General features: G+C 43.1%; 1 protein-coding gene across 1 annotated transcript in view; it reads left to right on the top strand.

The window, feature by feature from the left end:
• Positions 1–8,870, top strand: part of Lemd1 (LEM domain containing 1) — a 28,713-nt gene extending 19,843 nt beyond the window's left edge. The window contains exons 3-4 of the mRNA XM_046452213.1: positions 6,835–6,911; positions 8,633–8,870. Of these exons, the coding sequence (XP_046308169.1) occupies positions 6,835–6,911; positions 8,633–8,834 (279 nt within the window). The 3' untranslated portion in view covers positions 8,835–8,870. The remainder of the gene's footprint in view (positions 1–6,834; positions 6,912–8,632) is intronic.
• Positions 8,871–17,232: the final 8,362 nt, after the last annotated feature.

Raw genomic sequence — 17,232 nt, 5'->3', positions numbered from 1 at the left:
AGACCCTGAGACCTTGTTAGTTTTTCCCCCGTCTGTTATCTATTGTTCAGTCTGGGTGATTTATATTGTTCTGTCTTCAAATCCATTGATTCTTTCCTCTGACTTCTCCAGTCTACTGTTGAGCCCATTTAATGAGTTTTTTCACTTTTTGGCTGTTAGATTGTTTATGGTTCTAAAATTTACACTTGGTTCTTCTTTAAATAATCTCCTCTACAGAAAGCTTTTTGTTTTTTTTTTTTTTTTTTTTTTTTTCATTTGCTTCAAACATGTTCATATTGCTCACTGAAGTGTTATGGTAGCTTTTTAAAAATCCTGGAGACAACTCCACGTTGGTGTCATCTCCATGTCTGTTTGGTCTCTTCTCGCTCAAGTTTTGAGACTGTGACTCTGATATAAGTCTTCTGTTTTAGGAGATCTCGGGAGGGAGAGGCGGGCACTGCTTCTTGGCAGTCAGATGGGGCTGTGAGTCCAAGTCCCCAAGGAGACAACTTTGCAGAAGTGTGTGGGGAAGTGTGTGGGGAGTGGTGGCTGGAAGGGCCTTCCCTGTGGCCTCCACTGACACCACCCCAGTGGGGAGCAGGGGATCCAGAGCATGGGATGGAAGTCCCGGCTTCCCACTGGTCCTGGCTGGTGGGCGAGGTGGGCTGCTTGGCTGACCGGGGCGGTCATTATCCAAAAGCTTTCTGTCTTACAAGGCTGCCTCTTTCCTCATCCTCTCTTCTGCGGTCTTTTGGGGGCCTGCATCCATTGATGTTTCAAGATTAATGACTTCTCCAGCACCCAGTCTGGGATGAGCAGGGTAAAAGGAAAACCTGGGGACCTCATCACTCATGGTTCCTCGGGTGAGGTCCCTAGTCTGTCTTCTCCCCACCTTTCAGCAACTTGTTCCATTTGTTTTATGTGTGACATTCGGGGACTTTGGCTAACCTTCACAGAAGGCAGAGAACTACATCCCCCTGATCTTGGTCCCAGTGCCACTGCAGTGTTGGTTGCTGTCATAGGTCACCTTTCCATATATATATGGGTATTTTAGTATCTTTATATTTCTGCAATTTTCTTTAATGTCCTTCGGTAAAATTCTGTAACTTTTTGATAATGGTCATGCTCATCTTTTGTTACTTTTATTAGTGGGTTGGTTTTGTTGTTCTTTGTGGTACTGGGGATCAAACCTAGGTCCTCATGCCTAGGTTGGTTTTTTGTTTGTTTGTTTGTTTGTTTTTGTGTGTGTATGCTAGGGAACAAACCCAGGGCCTTGTACATGTGAGTCAAGCACTGTACCAACTGAGCTATCCCCAGCCCATGCCAAGGTTGGGTTTTAATTTATGTTGCTATTAGGAATAGTATCTTTTTAAAGTTACATTTTAAATTGTTGCTGGTATAAAGAAATGATGTTGCTTTTTGCAAATTGATCTTATAACAATGACCTCATTGCCATATTGGCTAAGACTTCTTCAGTACCTTATTAGATAAGAGTCACAATAGTGGACATTCTTTCCTTGGTCCTGATTTTAAGGGAAATAGTTCTAACATTTCACCTTTAAGTATGATTTTTGGTATAGATTTTGGAAAACATCTTTTATCAAATTAAGGAAACTCCTGTATCCTGTTTAATAGATTTTTTTTATTATTATTTTAAAGTAGGAATGGAGATGATCATACGGTTTTTAATGTTTCTTTTGTTAATGTGGGGCGGATTATTTTAAAAGCTTTTTAATTAATTCAAAATCATTACCTAGGTTAAAAGAACACAATATTTTAAATGAAAACTTTATTAAATCAAGAGCAAGGTAAAAACAATGAAGAACTGATACTATTATAAGATTTTTTTATTAACTTAACTCATTTTAATCAATAAGGAATTCTGGGTTAACTCAATTTTAAAGAGCTCTAAATCAGAAGGGTTTTTTCCTACCTACAAGCAGATCATAACAGCCAGTTTGCTACATCGTTTGTAAAAATGTCTGATTCTACATATATAGGCTTTTTTTTTTTTCTTTCAAAATTTATTAATTACTTAGAGTGAGTGGAAAATATGTTTTGGTTCAAGAAAATGCCTGCCCAAGCCCAGGGCTCCCTGAGTCCCCAAGTCCAAGGGTAAGAAGTCTCAGAAAAACAGTTGGGTGGGCAAGAGGCAGAACCCAGCTCCCTTTCTTGAAGGCTCATAACTCTGTGTCAGCTTGTGACATTTTGGCAAGTTTAGGTCTGCACATCTTGTGGAAATGCAGACAAACCATGAACAGTTAGTAATGGTTTTAGTAGAGGTAGATAATTTTTCAATAACAAATTATAATTTTTTATGCATAATGATTTAATGAGAATACAGAATATTTATTGTTCTGTCTCTGAGTATTAGCCTCTATTTTGTAGCTAAATATAGCAAAACATAATACAATATGATATAATACTTCATATGCAATTCACTTTCAGATTCAATATGATATATAAAGTAAGCCAGAATTCACACAAAATAATCCATCTGGAAAAATCTTATGAAAAGGTCTTTTTTGGTACCCAGAATTGAATCCAGGAGTGCTTCATCCCTGAGCCACATCCCCAACCCTTTTATTTTTTATTTTGAGACAGGGTTTCATTAAATTGCCCAGGTTGGCCTTGAACTTGTAGTCCTCCTGCCTCAGCCTCCTGAATCAGTGAAATTTCGGGTGTGTGTGTCACTGCACCCAGCTTTTTTATTTTTTTAATATTTAAAAATAGAACTACTGTGGGCTGGGGTTGTAGCTCAGTGGCAGAGCACTTGCCTAGCATGTGTGAGGCACCAGTTTTTATCCTTACCACCACATAAAATAAACAAATAAAATAAAGGCATTCTGAGACTGGGGTTGTGGCTCAGCGGTAAAGCGCTCGCCTAGCACGTGCAAGGCCCTGGGTTCGATCCTCAGCACCACATACAATAAATAAAATAAAAGTATTATGTCCAACTACAACTAAAAAAAAAATAAATATTTTTTTTTTAAAAAGGCATTCTGTCCATTTGCAACTACAAAAAATTTTTTTAAAAAGAATAGAACTAATGGCTACAAATGTTACTTTCACGGGGAATTAATAATTTGATTATTAATTTATGGAAACAGTTTTTAGAGATATGTCTTGATGCTTTCAATAATGAGTTTTACTAGTAGAAATCACACACGCACACACACGCGTACATAAAGGCTTTAGAGCCAGAATATCTAGATTTAAAATATAAGTGTGCCTTTTATTAATTGGTTACATGGCTTAGCTCATCAAGCTTCCATTTCTTCTTCTAAAAAATGGTGACTATAAAGATTTCCTGCTAGGGTTATTAGGAAGATTAAATGAATTGAGGGACATTGAATGCCCCAAACAATAGACGTTCATAACACAATGTTCCTAGTTTCTTCTAGTAAAGCAGCCCTATGGTGCTGCAGCACTACGGTGACCATGACCAGTGATTTGGGGGCTACACAGCCTGGCTTGGCTCCTGGCTCTACGTCCTCACGGGTGGCGTGACACCCCAGGCAAGCTGCTTAAACGCTCTGTGCCTCAGTTTCCTCATCTGGGAATAGGGACAAGAGAAAAGCCCCTTCCTCACACTGTGATATTGAAAATTAAATGAGTTGATATATGTAAAGCGCCTGGGACAGTGTCTGGTGCACAGGAAGTGCTGGGTGATGTGTTAGCTGGCACGGTAGAGTCACTCTTGATTGATTGCACTGGCACACCTCTGACTTACTACACTAAAAACTGCAGCTGTGGTCAGAAATGTGCTTCGGGTCCTGGAAGTGTGGGTTGGTAGAATAGTCTGAAATTTTTCTGAAATTTTCTGAAATGCCAGGGGTGCAGGGAAGAGGGTGGAGGAGCCGAGGAGCCCACACACTCCCCAACTCGGCTCTGGATGCCTGGCAAAAACAGCAGTCTTTGCAGATTCTAGCTCTGGGCACAGGGAGAAAGGAGCAGAGATATTATGTATCCCCTGAGTGCCGTTTACCCTCACGAAGCCATTGCTTTAATGAACACCAGTATTTTTTAGTTCCATTGTAAATGTTGTTTATAGTGAAAATCATATTGTAACAGCATTAAAGGAATTTTTAAAGATGAAATATAAATCAATGACCAACACACCACTTGATATAAAAACTGGTTTCATGTTTTTCTCTTTCCCTCTAGTTCTTTTTTAATATGCATATCCATGCAGTTGACATCGCTGTGTACATACAATTGTATATTCTGGGGACTATTTAACATGAATTAATAATCCTTTTCTGTTATATGGTCTTCATAATATCATACTTTATTTATTTATTTAGTAAGTACTGGGGTTAAACCCAGGGGTGCTTTACCACTAAGTTACATCCCCAGCCCTTTTAATTTTTTATTTTAAGACAGGGTCTCACTAAGTTGTGGAGGCTGACCTTGAGCTTGTGATCCTCTTGCCTCAGACTCCTGGATTTCTGGGATAACAGGCATGCAACTGAGAAAATGAGAGAGAGGAGAAGGAGGAGGAGGACAATCAGGAGGAGGAGGAGGAGGAGGAAAAGGAGGAGGAGATAAAAAGATCCAAACCTCCCTAGGGCAGGAGGAAAGAAAAGGGAGGGAGGGGAGTATTCCATTGCCTAAGAGCTGCGAAATCCTATAATTTGATTTGGCAACAGACTGCTACCCCAAATGCTTTATTTACCATATCTATTTTTAAATTTAAGAGAATTCAAAAGAAGTTGTATGTGATGGGCGTGTGAAGGTTAATTACTGCCTACTTTTGTGTATGTTTAAATTGTTCTGTAAATAAAAAGTTTTTAAAAAGAAAAAAAATGCTAAAAAAAGATTTTCCAACATCCTTGGAAATAGTTTGAAATAATTCTTGGTGAACCGGCCACCACTAGCCCCCCTTGGCACTTGCATAGGAATTTTTTTTCCCCCAGTACTGGGGATTGAATTTAGGGGTGCTTCACCACTGAGCCACATCCCCAGCTCTTTTTTATATTTCATTTAGAGACAGGGTCTTGCTGAATTGCTTAGGGCCTTTACACTAAGTTGCTGAGGCTGGTTTTGAACTTTCAATCCCCCTGCCTTAGCCTCCTGATCCACTGGGATTACAGGTGTGCATCATGGTGCCCGACTGTGACAACTTGTTTGAAGTCCCTCTTCTCAAGAGACTCTTCTTCTGTCTTCAGAGAGATGGTTCAAACGGACTGGAAATCTATATAGTTCATGCTATGAAGGAGGCTCCTTTGGACATGGTGCTCTTGTACTAGTATATCTTCCCACCATAGGCAGGGGCCCAGCTTGGGGCCTCATGAAAACATGCTGAAACATCTTCTTTAAGAAGGAGCTGGGCATGGTAGCTCATGCCTGTAATCTCAGCAGCTCAGGAGGCTGAGGCAGGAGGATTGCAAGTTCAAGGCCAGCCTCAGCAACTTAGCAAGGCCCTGAGCAACTTAATGAGAATCCTGTCTCAAAAAATAAAAAGGGCTGGGGATGTGATTCAGTGGTTAAGTGCCCCTGGATTCAATCCCTGGTATCAAAAAGGGGGGAAAACGGGGAAGGGGGGAGAGAGAGAGCACAGTGGAGGACAGCTGTGTGAGATCTAGCAGATGAAGTTCTAGTCAGGGAAGAAGGAAGCCAATGCAGAATCCTTACAAAGTAGTCACATTCCATGGTGAGCTGTTTAGGGCAAGGGTGGCTTGGTGGTTCCCATCTGAAATCTTTAATCAGCAGGCTGGGCTCTCAACAAAGCATAACAAATGTTTGCTGAATGAATAAATAAAACTTCAGGTTAAGTACAGTACAAAATATGTATATTAGGGCTGAAGAAATTAAAAAAAAAAAAACAGAGGCATAATCTGTGTAGATCAGAAGAATAAAGATTTCCTGCTGGAGGGAAATTGAAGATACAGCCAGGCGGACGCAGTAGTGCACACCTGTAATCCCAGCAGCTTGGGAGGCTGAGGCAGGAGGATAGCGAGTTCAAAGCCAGCCTCAAGAATGGCAAGGCACTAAGCAATTCAGTGAGATCCTGTTTCTAAATTAAATACAAAATAGGGGTGGGGATGTGGCTCAGTGGTGGAGTGCCCCTGAGTTTAATACCCAGTCCTCCCACCCACCCCACCCCCCCAAAAAAAAAAAAGAAGAGGAGAAGAAAAAGAAGAGGAAGAGGAAGACGAAGAAGGAGAAATAAAGAAACTGAAGGGACTGAGGAGTCTGGTGTAATGGTTCAGGCACGTAGCTTTTCACTGATAATACTGTGTGAGTTCAGGTTAATTTCTTAACCTTTCTGTGCCTCAGATTCATCTCCAAAATGGAGTAATGATAGTGCCTACCAGAAAAGAGTAGGGTGATCAAACGGACCTCAATGAGTTACTGGGTGAATGGGCCCTGGTGCTGGGTGAGGGGTGCTGGGTGGGCACCATCATTGATATCTCATTTTCACATTCCAAGGGCCCCTGACCAGGGACATTGCAGACTTTTTAGGATGATAAGGTCTGATTCTTAAATATGGATGGACAATTGAGGAAAAACAGAGTTAATCCCCAGCACTGCAGAGAGAAGAAGAGGGAGAAGAAGAAGAAAAGAATATGAAGAAAAAATTAGCAACATGAACTTGATACTTTCCACTACCCTAACCATCATTATTTCTACGTATTGAAAGCTTACTCTGTGCTAGATGTTTTAATCACTTTTGCACATGGATCAAGTCACTTAAATCTTTACAACTCAGTTTCACAGGGAGGAGACAAAGGGCTGTACGTTAGCACTTTATTGGAAAAAAAAAATAACAACACCAAAGACATTTTTTGAAAACTGTAAGATGAGACATTAGAAACCGATTCCTGTTGACATTTTCTTTCTGCTTTGCAGAGACCCAAGATTGCCAACATTAAAACAAAAGCAGGAGACTTCTACTACTGCGGTAGGAAGATTCCCAAGAGATCAAGGTAACACCTTTTTTTTTTTTTCCATCACGAGAAAATGGATAATATTGTAGATCTGCAACCCTTGGAAAAAGTTATTGCTCATATTTCTGTGAAGGGTTTGAGCTTGAAAAAAAATCTGTTGAAAAAGGAGGAAGATTTCCAATATTGCATAATTTCTTTTTTTTTAATTTTTATTTCTTTTTAGTTTTAGGTGGACACAATATCTTAATTTTACATTTATGTGGTGCTAAGGATCAAACCCAGTGCCTTGTGCATGCTAGGCAAGCGCTCTACCACTGAGCCATAACCTCAGCCCATATTGCATGATTTCAAAGTCAGAGGGTCCTTTTGTGTAGTCACTAGTGTTGTTCGTATTTAGAGAAAAGGCAACAGGGCAGGGAGGTTGAAGGGGACCCAGAAGTCTCGATGACCTGAAACCAGAATCTAAGCTGCTGCTGCTGCTGCTTCTTCTTCTTCTTTTTTTTTTTTTTTGTACTGGGGATTGAACTCAGGGACATTCAACCATTAAGCCACATCCCCAGCCTTATATTACTTCAGACACAGGGTCTCACTGAGTTTCTCAGCGCCTCATGGTTTGCTGGGGCTAGTTTTGAACTTGCGATCTTCCTGCCTCAGCCTCCCCAGCCTCTGGGATTACAGGCGTGCGCCACTGTGCCCAGCCAAGCTTCTTGATTTGCAGTCATTTGAAAACTTTTCTTCCTGTTTGTATCTTGGAAGATGGGTAAAAGAGGGAGTGGGGAGGTGGAGAAGCATGTACTTGAAATAAAAGCTCAACCAGGTCATTTTACTAGGAAGTTAAGATGGAGCTGGGGTTGTGGCTTAATGGTAGATCACCAGGCCCTGGGCTTGATCTCCAACTTGAGAAAAGAAGAAGAAAAAAAAAATGTAATAACTTTTTAGAAAGTTCCTTAACTTCCAAATAAACTTTAGCAGATTATTCAGAATTCCAGTAGTAGAAAAATAAGACTCTCCCTAAAAATTTTAGATAGTACTGTATCCTCTTGCTTCCTTAATGGCAGATTTGGTTTATTTACTCATGCATTGCAGTGCTGGGGGTGGAACCTGAAGCCAGGTGCTTGGCCACTGAGCCCTCCTTCAGCCCCTAAATTCAGGTTTTAAATAAGCAGATGGAAAAGCATTTCCCATGTTCACCCTGAAAAGCAGAGTTGTACCAGTAAAGAGGGGGCAAAAAAGACTTGGGTATAATGCCCCCCATCCACAATGTCCCATTGGGGACCTGAGGTCCTTGAGTCAGGTCCAAAGCCAGCAAATTCTATCCTGATGAGTAACTATGGTAAATAAATGCTCTGTGGGGTTGTCCTGACATCCACTAATATCACTTGTTGAAATTAGCACAGATGTTGTTTTTGTTTTGTTTTGTTTTGTTTTGGTACCAGGGATTGAACCGGGGGTGCTTAACCACTCAACCACATCCCCGGCCCTGTTTTATATTGTATTTAGAGACAGGGTCTCACTGAGTTGCTTAAGGCCTTGCTAAATTGCTGAGGCTGGCTTTGAACTGGTGGTCCTTCTGCCTCAGCTTCCGAAGCTGCTGGGATTACCGGAGTGCACCACCGCGCCCGACTAGCATAGTATTTAAGTGAGGCCCAAGGAACCCCAACATGATTTCTCCCTCAAGGTCCTCGAGGTCCACACACTTCGTTTAGGAAGGTTCTCTGGTTGGATGTGCATGATCCTAACGGCCACTCATGTTTCCCCAGGAGCGCTGCAAGAGCACCGCAGACCAGGATCAACCTTGACACTGTCAGCGAAGATTGTCTGTGCTCTGCACTGAGCCACGGGATGACACAGGAGTGTGATGAGTGCTGTTTCCCCATGGGCTTGAAGCTTGCTATCCTTGGCATCCTCCTCATTGTTGTATTTGTCTACTTAACTGTGGAAAGAGAACCACTCTTTAGATAAGTCCTTCAGGAGCAAAGCAACATGATAGTGCTTGAATAATGCCCTCAACGAGCCCTTCAAAGGGGCCACCATACCCCTGGCCAGGCAGCCTTCCCTGGCTGATCTGTGCCTGGGTTTAGCCAGGTGAAAGGAAAGGGAGAGAACCAGGCAGCTGTGAGTTAAGATCACGATGTTTAGGAAAACCTCAATCATGTAAGCCAACATTAAAGGTGCTTCCACACAAGAGCAAGCAGGTTTCTCCTCTCTCTCTCTCTCTCTCTCTCTCTCTCTCTCTCTCGATGCAGTGTGGGGATTGAACCCAGGGGTGCTTTACCACTGAGCTCTGTAGCTCCAACCCTTTTTCCTTTTCATTTTTGAGACAGGGTCTCACTGAGTTACTGAAGCTGGCTTCGAATTGGTGATCCTCCTGCCTCCTGAGTCACAGGGATTACAGGCATGAGCCACCAACCACCCCTGGTGATAAGAGCAGACTTTTGAAAAGGAAACTCTGATCGATGTTTTTTCTTTTTATTTCCCAAACCAAAGGTTCCCATTTTTTTTTACTATTTATTTTTAAGTTTTAGGTGGACACAATATCTTTATTTTCCATTTATGTGGTGCTGAGGATCGAACCCAGTGCCTCGTGCATGCTAGGCGAGAACTCTACCACTGAGCCACAACCCCAGCCCCCCTGGTTCCCATGTTTTTAAGAGTGAGACAACCTACTAGTGCATCCCAATAAAACATATCCAGTTGTCCAGAAAAGGGGTGCCGTTCGCAGCTTGATGCAGCCTGAGGTGGTCGTGAGTTGGATTCAGTATGAACATGTGTGCCATCTCAGGTGTAATCCCAGCTGGGTTCTTCTTCAGTGAGTTTGTACCTGATCTATTGTTTTCATCCAAATTTAGTGGGGAATTGGATGGTTTTCTTTGGTTTCTAGGCCAGGAATCCCTTGATCCTGAAAGTCTTGTGAGAAGACCCAGCGAGGCACACAGAGCCAAGCACCACCACGATGGCAGAGAAAAGGGGAGATCACATTTAACCAGGGTGGTGAGCCGTAGGTCACATGTGATTAAGTCTTCAAACTGCAGAGTGTGGGAAAACCTACAACAGCCAGTTAACAACAGAGGCCTGGGGATGTGGCTCCAGTGGTAGAAAGCTTGCCTAGCATTCGCCAGCACCAAATAAACAAAAATAAATAAATAAAAGAAGAATGTGTCTGATTTAGCAAATGCAAAGAAATGTCCAACATCATGACAACAATCTAGAACAAGAGAGCACTTTTGGGGCTGAGGATGTGGCTCAAGCGGTAGCGCGCTCGTCTGGCATGCGTGCGGCCCGGGTTCGATCCTCAGCACCACATACAAACAAAGATGTTGTGTCTGTCGAAAAGCTAAAAAATAAATATTAAAAAAAATTCTCTCTCTCTCCACTCTTTAAAAAAAAAAAAAAAAGAGCACTTTTATCTTTGAAACTTAGGATCTAAAAATTAGGACTTGGGAGCTGTAATGACCATGACCTCCAGACCCAGGCAGAGCGGCATAGGCACCTGGTTTCTGTCTTTATTGGCTGTGTGACCTAGGGTGAATGAGTTGTCCTCTCTGAGTTTCCATTGCAACTTCTGAAAATAGGGATAGAACAGACCTTGTAGGGTGATAAAGGATTTGAAGAATTAAACACATAAAATACTGGGTGTCTATAGTTGACCTGTGGTAAAGCACTTAATAAATGCTTAAACAACGTTATTATTTGGTACAATATTTTTATTTCTGGGAGGAGCTGATTCTGGATACAAGAAGTCATACGACCAAGAAATGTACTGTAACAATTTTTATGGAGGCCTACCCCAATATCCAATAATGGGGGAATCACTTAGTATATGGAAGTATGTGCTCTTGATGGATGATGATACAATATTTTTAATGGTAATACTGAATTTATCATGATATATAGGAAGCGCTTATTTGAAACTTTTAATAATAGTTTCACTGAGAATATTCTTTGTATGTTATACAATTCACCTAACGTATAATTCAACAGTTTTTAGTATATTCATAGACTTATACAACTATCTCCAGAATAAATTTTAGAATATTTTCATCATCCCCAAAGGAAATCCCTAAGATGCTGATTCTTTTAAAAGGTAATCAAAAAGGGCACAAATACGTTGTACTTTATAATCACAACTGACAACCCTGGAAGAAAATGGGTCAAAATGTTAGCACTGCTTTGATGTCTGGGGACTCTATTTTTCTCCCTCTATTTCTACTTCTTCATATTTTAAAAAATTTTCTAAAAATAGTGTATTTTAATCTGCTAATGAGAGAAAACAAGTTGTATACAAGCAAGGGGTGGCATGTGCCTGTAGTCCTACAACTTGGCAGGCTGAGGCAGGAAGATCACTTGAGCCAAGGAGTTCAAGGTCATCCTGGGTAACAGTGAGACCCTCATCTCAACAACAACAACAGAAAAAGTGTGAATTGACTTATAGGTTGACTGCAAGGAATATAGAACCCCTATAAGAATGGCTTAAACAAATAGTAATTTATTTATTTATTTGGTATTGGGAATTGAACACAGGAGCGCTTAACCCCTGAGCTACATCCACAGCCCTTTTAAAGTTTCATTTTTTTTTTAAATATTTATTTATTTTTTTCAGTTTTCGGCGGACACAACATCTTTCTTTGTATGTGGTGCTGAGGATCGAACCCGGGCCGCACACATGCCAGGCGAGCGCGCTACCGCTTGAGCCACATCCCCAGCCCCTTAAAGTTTCATTTTGAGACAGGGTCTCACTAATTTGCTTAGGGCCTTACTAAATTGCTGAGGCTGGCTTTGAACTTTCATCCTCCTGCCTCAGCTTCCCAGGCTACTGGGATTACAGGGGTGCCTCACTATGCACAGTGCCAACTGGTTCTTACACATCAGAATCCTGGAATCAGTTTAAAGAAACTGCATAAGACTCTAGTTTTGTGACTTTCCACTGAAAGCATCGGCCCCCAACAGCACCCCAACTACCAAGTCAGAACCTGCTCTGTTTTTGTTTTTTGTTTTCCTTCAGTGCTAAAGATGGAGCCCAGGGCCTCACACATGCTGGGCTAGTGCTCATTGAGCTATATTGCCACACACCCGCCCATCTTTTTTAGAGCTAGAAGTCTACTATGTTGCCCTGGCTGCTCTTGAACTTGGTATCCCCTGCTTCAGGCTCCCAAGCAGCTGGGAGTGCAGATGTAACACCACTCCCACTTCAGAACCTGCATTTCAACTGGATTCCTATTCATATTAAAGCAGTGCTATGGTCCATCCCTATCGAGGGTGGTTAGAAGACACAAGGAGAGGTAGAAAGGAGACATTCCAGACAAAACAAGAGTATGTCATATCTAAAGTCCACATTCAAAGTCTAACTTCACATGAGTTAAAAGTCCAGATTTAAAGGTCACTAATAGCACTACTGAATTGATCGTTAGACCTCATCCACAGGTACACCCATGTAGTCCTGTTTAAATTCACAAAGCAGAATGCATCACAAACAAGAAAAGAACCTCTCACTAAAGTCATTTTCAACATGTCAGCAAGTGACCCCTGTCCTGGTAATGGACAACATGTCCAGTTGCCAACACAAAGGAGAACCAAAAACATCATCTTAGATCATGCCCCTGTCCTATCCATCTTACATGTGTAAATATGCACGTTCCTTTCCTATTCTGTGTCCCAGAGTGTGTACTTCTTTCTTTCTCTCAATAAATTCAATCTCACTTTGAACCTTTTTGTGACAAGGTCAAGAAGCCTCATGGTCTGAGTTGAGGCTCACCGCTGTTTTGGGGTACCTCCTCAGGACCCTTGTCCCAGTGATACCTTTCAGATGCTGTGATATTGTGATTTAATAAGAAATACCTATTTGGTTCCTGCAGCTGGTTCCTGGCCCACAGCATTTAGGTTGCTGAAGGTGGAGGAGGTCACGTGACCAGTGATGTAATCAATCATGCCTGCATGACAAAGACTCTACAAACAAATGAAAGGATAGTGTTTGGGGAGTTACCATAGATCAAATGATGATGGAGGAGTTGCTGAACCATGACTGAGGGGCTTGGAGGTGGGGCTTGGAGGTCTGTCCAGAGACAGCAGGAAATCTCCACGCCCTTTCCCTCTGCCTCTCCCTATGCATCTCTTCCATCTGGCTCTTCATCCGAATCTTTCATTATATCCTTAATTAATAAATCAGTAAACAGAAGTAAATGCCTCTCTTAGTTCTATGAGCCACTGTAGCAAATGAATTGAACCCAAGGAGAAGGTCATGGGAACCCTGATTTCTAGCCTGTCAGCTAGTTGGTGGCCACCAGGTAAAACAAGCTGCAGCTTTTGATTGATATCTGAAGGGGGCACCACCTGTGGGATCTGATGCCATCTCCAGGTAGATAGTGTCAGAACTGAATTGAACCCAAGGATATCCAGATAGTGTCCATTGGAGATTCTGATGTCAGATTTGTTTCATAAGAAAGAGGAAAACCCGCTGATCTGGTATCAGAAGCATTTTGTTGTATGAGAATAGGGGAAAAAACACCTTAATTTTTTTCCCATCTCTAATAGATGCTTACACCGGAGTTCTAAGATTCAGGCTAGAGGACCAGTGGTGTAAGTCTGTTAGGAGTCCATGCACAATGGAGACTCGCTCCCACAGGGAGAAAAACTTGTCTTGAAAGAAGACGGAAGGCATATACATTCAACAAGTGACTTAGCTCCTCTATGCACTTGCAATAAAATGGCAAAATCAATATAAGATCCCTCCAGGAACACACAGGGGTGGGGAGAAGATGGAGAAGTCAAGAAAGGTGGCAGTGTTAATTGACAGCCTTTGGATAATGGCATGGGCCGCCCAGGGGGCCGCCATCTCCAATGCTGGCACTGGGCATGGGAGCTTCCTAGAGAAAATGATGTCATAGCTGAACCAGAAGGATGAGTAGGATTCAGTCCAAAGAAGGGGGAGAAAAGTGGGTGAGGCTAAAGGAAAGTCTGCCAGGCGGAGAGCCGCGTTTACACAGCCTCCCCAGTGCGTATGGCAGTGTGCAAAGCCGCGAGATGGAGGCGAAGGATGCGACTGGGAAAGAAGGCAGGATTCTGATCATCGAGGGCCTGGGGGACCATAAGAAGGAGAAGAGGGTCCATTTTTAGGGATAGTTTGAACTTTGATCGAGGCCAACACTTGAGAAAAGGAACTCTTCAGGAATGAACCCCTACGTGCCTCCCAGTTGTCTCCCTGTCAGTTTCCACAGCCGCCTGCCTGACAGAGAGGGAAGGTTTCTAAAGAGGGAAAACTCAAGGAGCTATTTGCTGGCACCCCTGAGGAAATTTGGGAGCACAGGTGAGTTTGCAGCATGTCGGGGCGGGCAGCACCAGGAGTGGGTAGCTCAGCATTGGTTCAGCCAGCACTGGGACGTGTGTGCTTTTGATTGGGCTCCACTCGTAACCGTGCTAGGGGAACGAGAGCATCCAAGAAGACGTGGAAAGATGCCGGCCGGTGGCTGAGACTTCTGTGTTGTGAGCAGACAGCTTCATGGGACCCCAGAGAGAGCAGGAGGAGTTGCTGCAGTTACCTGGTGTGAACAGGGGAGGGGGTGAGAGGGCACAGTTACAACCCCCCTGCTCAGAAAACCCTAAGAATGCCCTCGCCCTGTTGTGTGAATGTTTATGATGTACCCTAAGTGTTTCTTGTTCTCTTTGTAAGGCTCCACTTCCCTGGTAGTTTGGAGAAACCATGTGCAGGAAGTGGGGCTGATTGAAGTCCCAAGATCACAGCCCTTTGTTGACATGAAATAACTGATCTCGGTAGACAGCCAGTGCAGGGAAAGCCACTTCTATTGCTACCCCGTCCCCAGATGCTCCACAATACAGTAACACAACCAATATGTGTAACAAGTTTTCCTGACAATTTGGAAGGGAAAATTTAGAGGAAACCAAAACGTGAGGAGAAAGGAACCTTAACACTAGATGCTGAATAAGTCAAGCCAGAATCTCAGGCAAAGGGAAAATTCTAACCCTACCCCAGGGGCTCCTTTCCCAGCTGCCCTGAGGTTGCTAGCCTGGCTTCCATCTCAGGTTTTGTCTGCCCTCACCTAGGGCGACACCTTTACTCTCTATCCTGTTGTTCTCAGTAATAGGAAGAGAATCAGTATAGAGACTTATTCTCTTCTTTTCAAAGGCAAACTCCCCATCATCTAAGGGTGTACAGATTTCCCCCCAAGGACACACAATGATTCAAGCCTAGTACTAGTCTCAAACACAATGCTGCAGGTGTCCCTACTAACAGCATAATATAATAATCTTTCTCCTGTTCCTAATGTGGATAGTGTATATGTGTGTGTGTGTGTAATTATTATTCCTGTGTGTATGTGTCTCTCTGTGTGTGTGTGTGTGTGTGTGTGTGTGTGTGTGTGTGGTGCTAGACTGGTCCTCATGCATGTGAGGCAAGCACTCTACCACTGAGTTACACTCCCGACCCCTATTAGACCTTTTTCCAGCTGCTTCTGCAGCATACCTGGGACCTGGGACCAAGAAATGGGGCTGGCTTCAGTGTATTCCCCAGCCACAGAGTCTCCTCCCCTCATCCCACCTTCTGCTATACAAGGACCCAGCAGAAGGCTTGACGTTGAAATGTTCTTGACCTTGAGCCAAATCAAATTCTAAGGCAGGACTCTCTCCCACTTTGGTCTCAGTAATAGGAAGAGAATCAGTAGAGAGATTTATTCTCCTCTTGTCAAGAGCAAACTCCTAGCCATCAAGGGGTTTTATTTTCCCAGTTCTGACAACTCGACTCTGCCTCCCTGCAAGGCCTCTCCTTGGGTGGAGGACAGCATCTTAATCATCTCTGGATCTCTCTTCAAGGTAAAGTCTGCTCTTTCTCTAAAAAGAACCCCATTGCCTTTCAAGCCCTTTCCAACCCAAATAGGCACTTGAAACCACAAAACCAACACCCCAGATTTGGCCTCCTCTATTTGTCCCGGTGAAGAGAAGTCCCTAAAATGAACAAACCGCCTGAAAGTTATTCCCAGCCAACTCACTGTGCAGCGCTCACCCTTCTGACAACCTGCCAGGGTATCCGTGATGCTCCTTCCTGTAACTGCCACTATTTACCTCGGGGTCAGAACTGCCACCCAGTAAAGGTGATCTCTACCTGGTTGCCAAGTGAAGTGGAGCCTGGCTGAAGAAGCCGAATCCAGCTAGTTGGCGGCCACCCAGGTGCGGCTGGGTCCCCCTGGCTCCCATGTGGGGCAATGAGGCCTATTCTGTGCTACCCAGCCAGGGCTTAGGCTGGCAGATGGAAGAATTTCTTAAAGGCTCTATTTCTGTTTTTCGACATTCACAGAAACACTGTGCTACCACCTCTTAAAAATAATTGGTTAAGAACCAAGTTATTTTCATTGCCACAGTCATAAATAGAGCAGTGCTAGACCACATTATTCATATCTATAGTGGTTGACAGTAATTCTTACATGTAAGAAAAAGGGTTATTGATGTTTGTGAGGGAGGTTGTCTTTTCTTGTTTTTTTTTTCTCCCCTTGTTCAATCCTATACCCCAAACTCCCATCCCCCAAAGAAAACTCTTGTTGTGGGGCTGGGAATGTGGCTTAGCATTTAAGAGCTGGCCCAGCATGCTTGAGGTGCTGAGATTGAGTTTAGCACTGCAAAAAAAAAAAAAAAAAAGAAGAAGAAGTAATCTTATTGATTAGAGTCACATGAAGGGGCTGATCTTGGAAGCAAAATCAGACTTTACTCTTTCCTGAAGCAAGAGTTTATGTCCAGACTAAAATAAGAAAGTGTCTACCCCATTTGGCATTCGATTCTAAGGAAGATTCCCCAGGAAAACAAGGGAAGTCATTAGCTTAGGCAACACCATGTAAGGGGTGAGGGGGGTACTGTAGATTGGAGAGTGAATGGAGGACATCAGCGAGTCACGCTTTCTTGCCAACTGATCCACAGAGCGCCCCTGCTTCTTTCTCCTTCATTTCAGCAAAGCAGGTGAGACAGAGGGACAACAATAGACGGAGGCGTTGCAGTCCCTGGTACTCGGCTCTGTTTGCAGATTGCCAGCAAAACCACCAACTGGGAAACAAGACTCATAGGAATGTGCTCCTGCAGGGCTGTCCCCTAAACACAGCCCCACCTAATGAATGGCTCCATCACTGGAGAGCCCAGGGAGGCTATTCTAGGTGCTCTGCATATGGGGACAAGGACATCTCTCCTCATGTCCTGGCAACCAGAACATCCATTCCTAGAGAGACATTGTTAAAATCCTCTTTGGAATTTAAGGATTAACTCAAATTATGCAGAGGGGACAGGAGGAGTTTCTTTCCATTTTTTATTTTTATTTTTTGCAACTGGGGGTTTGTGGCCTTAGGAAGAGAATGGCTTATTACTATCCATT

The sequence above is a fragment of the Marmota monax genome, unplaced genomic scaffold (genome assembly GCF_021218885.2).
Source record: "Marmota monax isolate L192 unplaced genomic scaffold, Marmota_monax_Labrador192_F-V1.1 WCK01_AAM20220418_F8-fsc00105, whole genome shotgun sequence".
Classification (NCBI taxonomy): Eukaryota; Metazoa; Chordata; class Mammalia; order Rodentia; family Sciuridae; genus Marmota; species Marmota monax.
The sequence above is the reverse complement of the archived record's forward strand: the minus strand, read 5'-3'. Positions and strand labels throughout refer to the sequence as shown.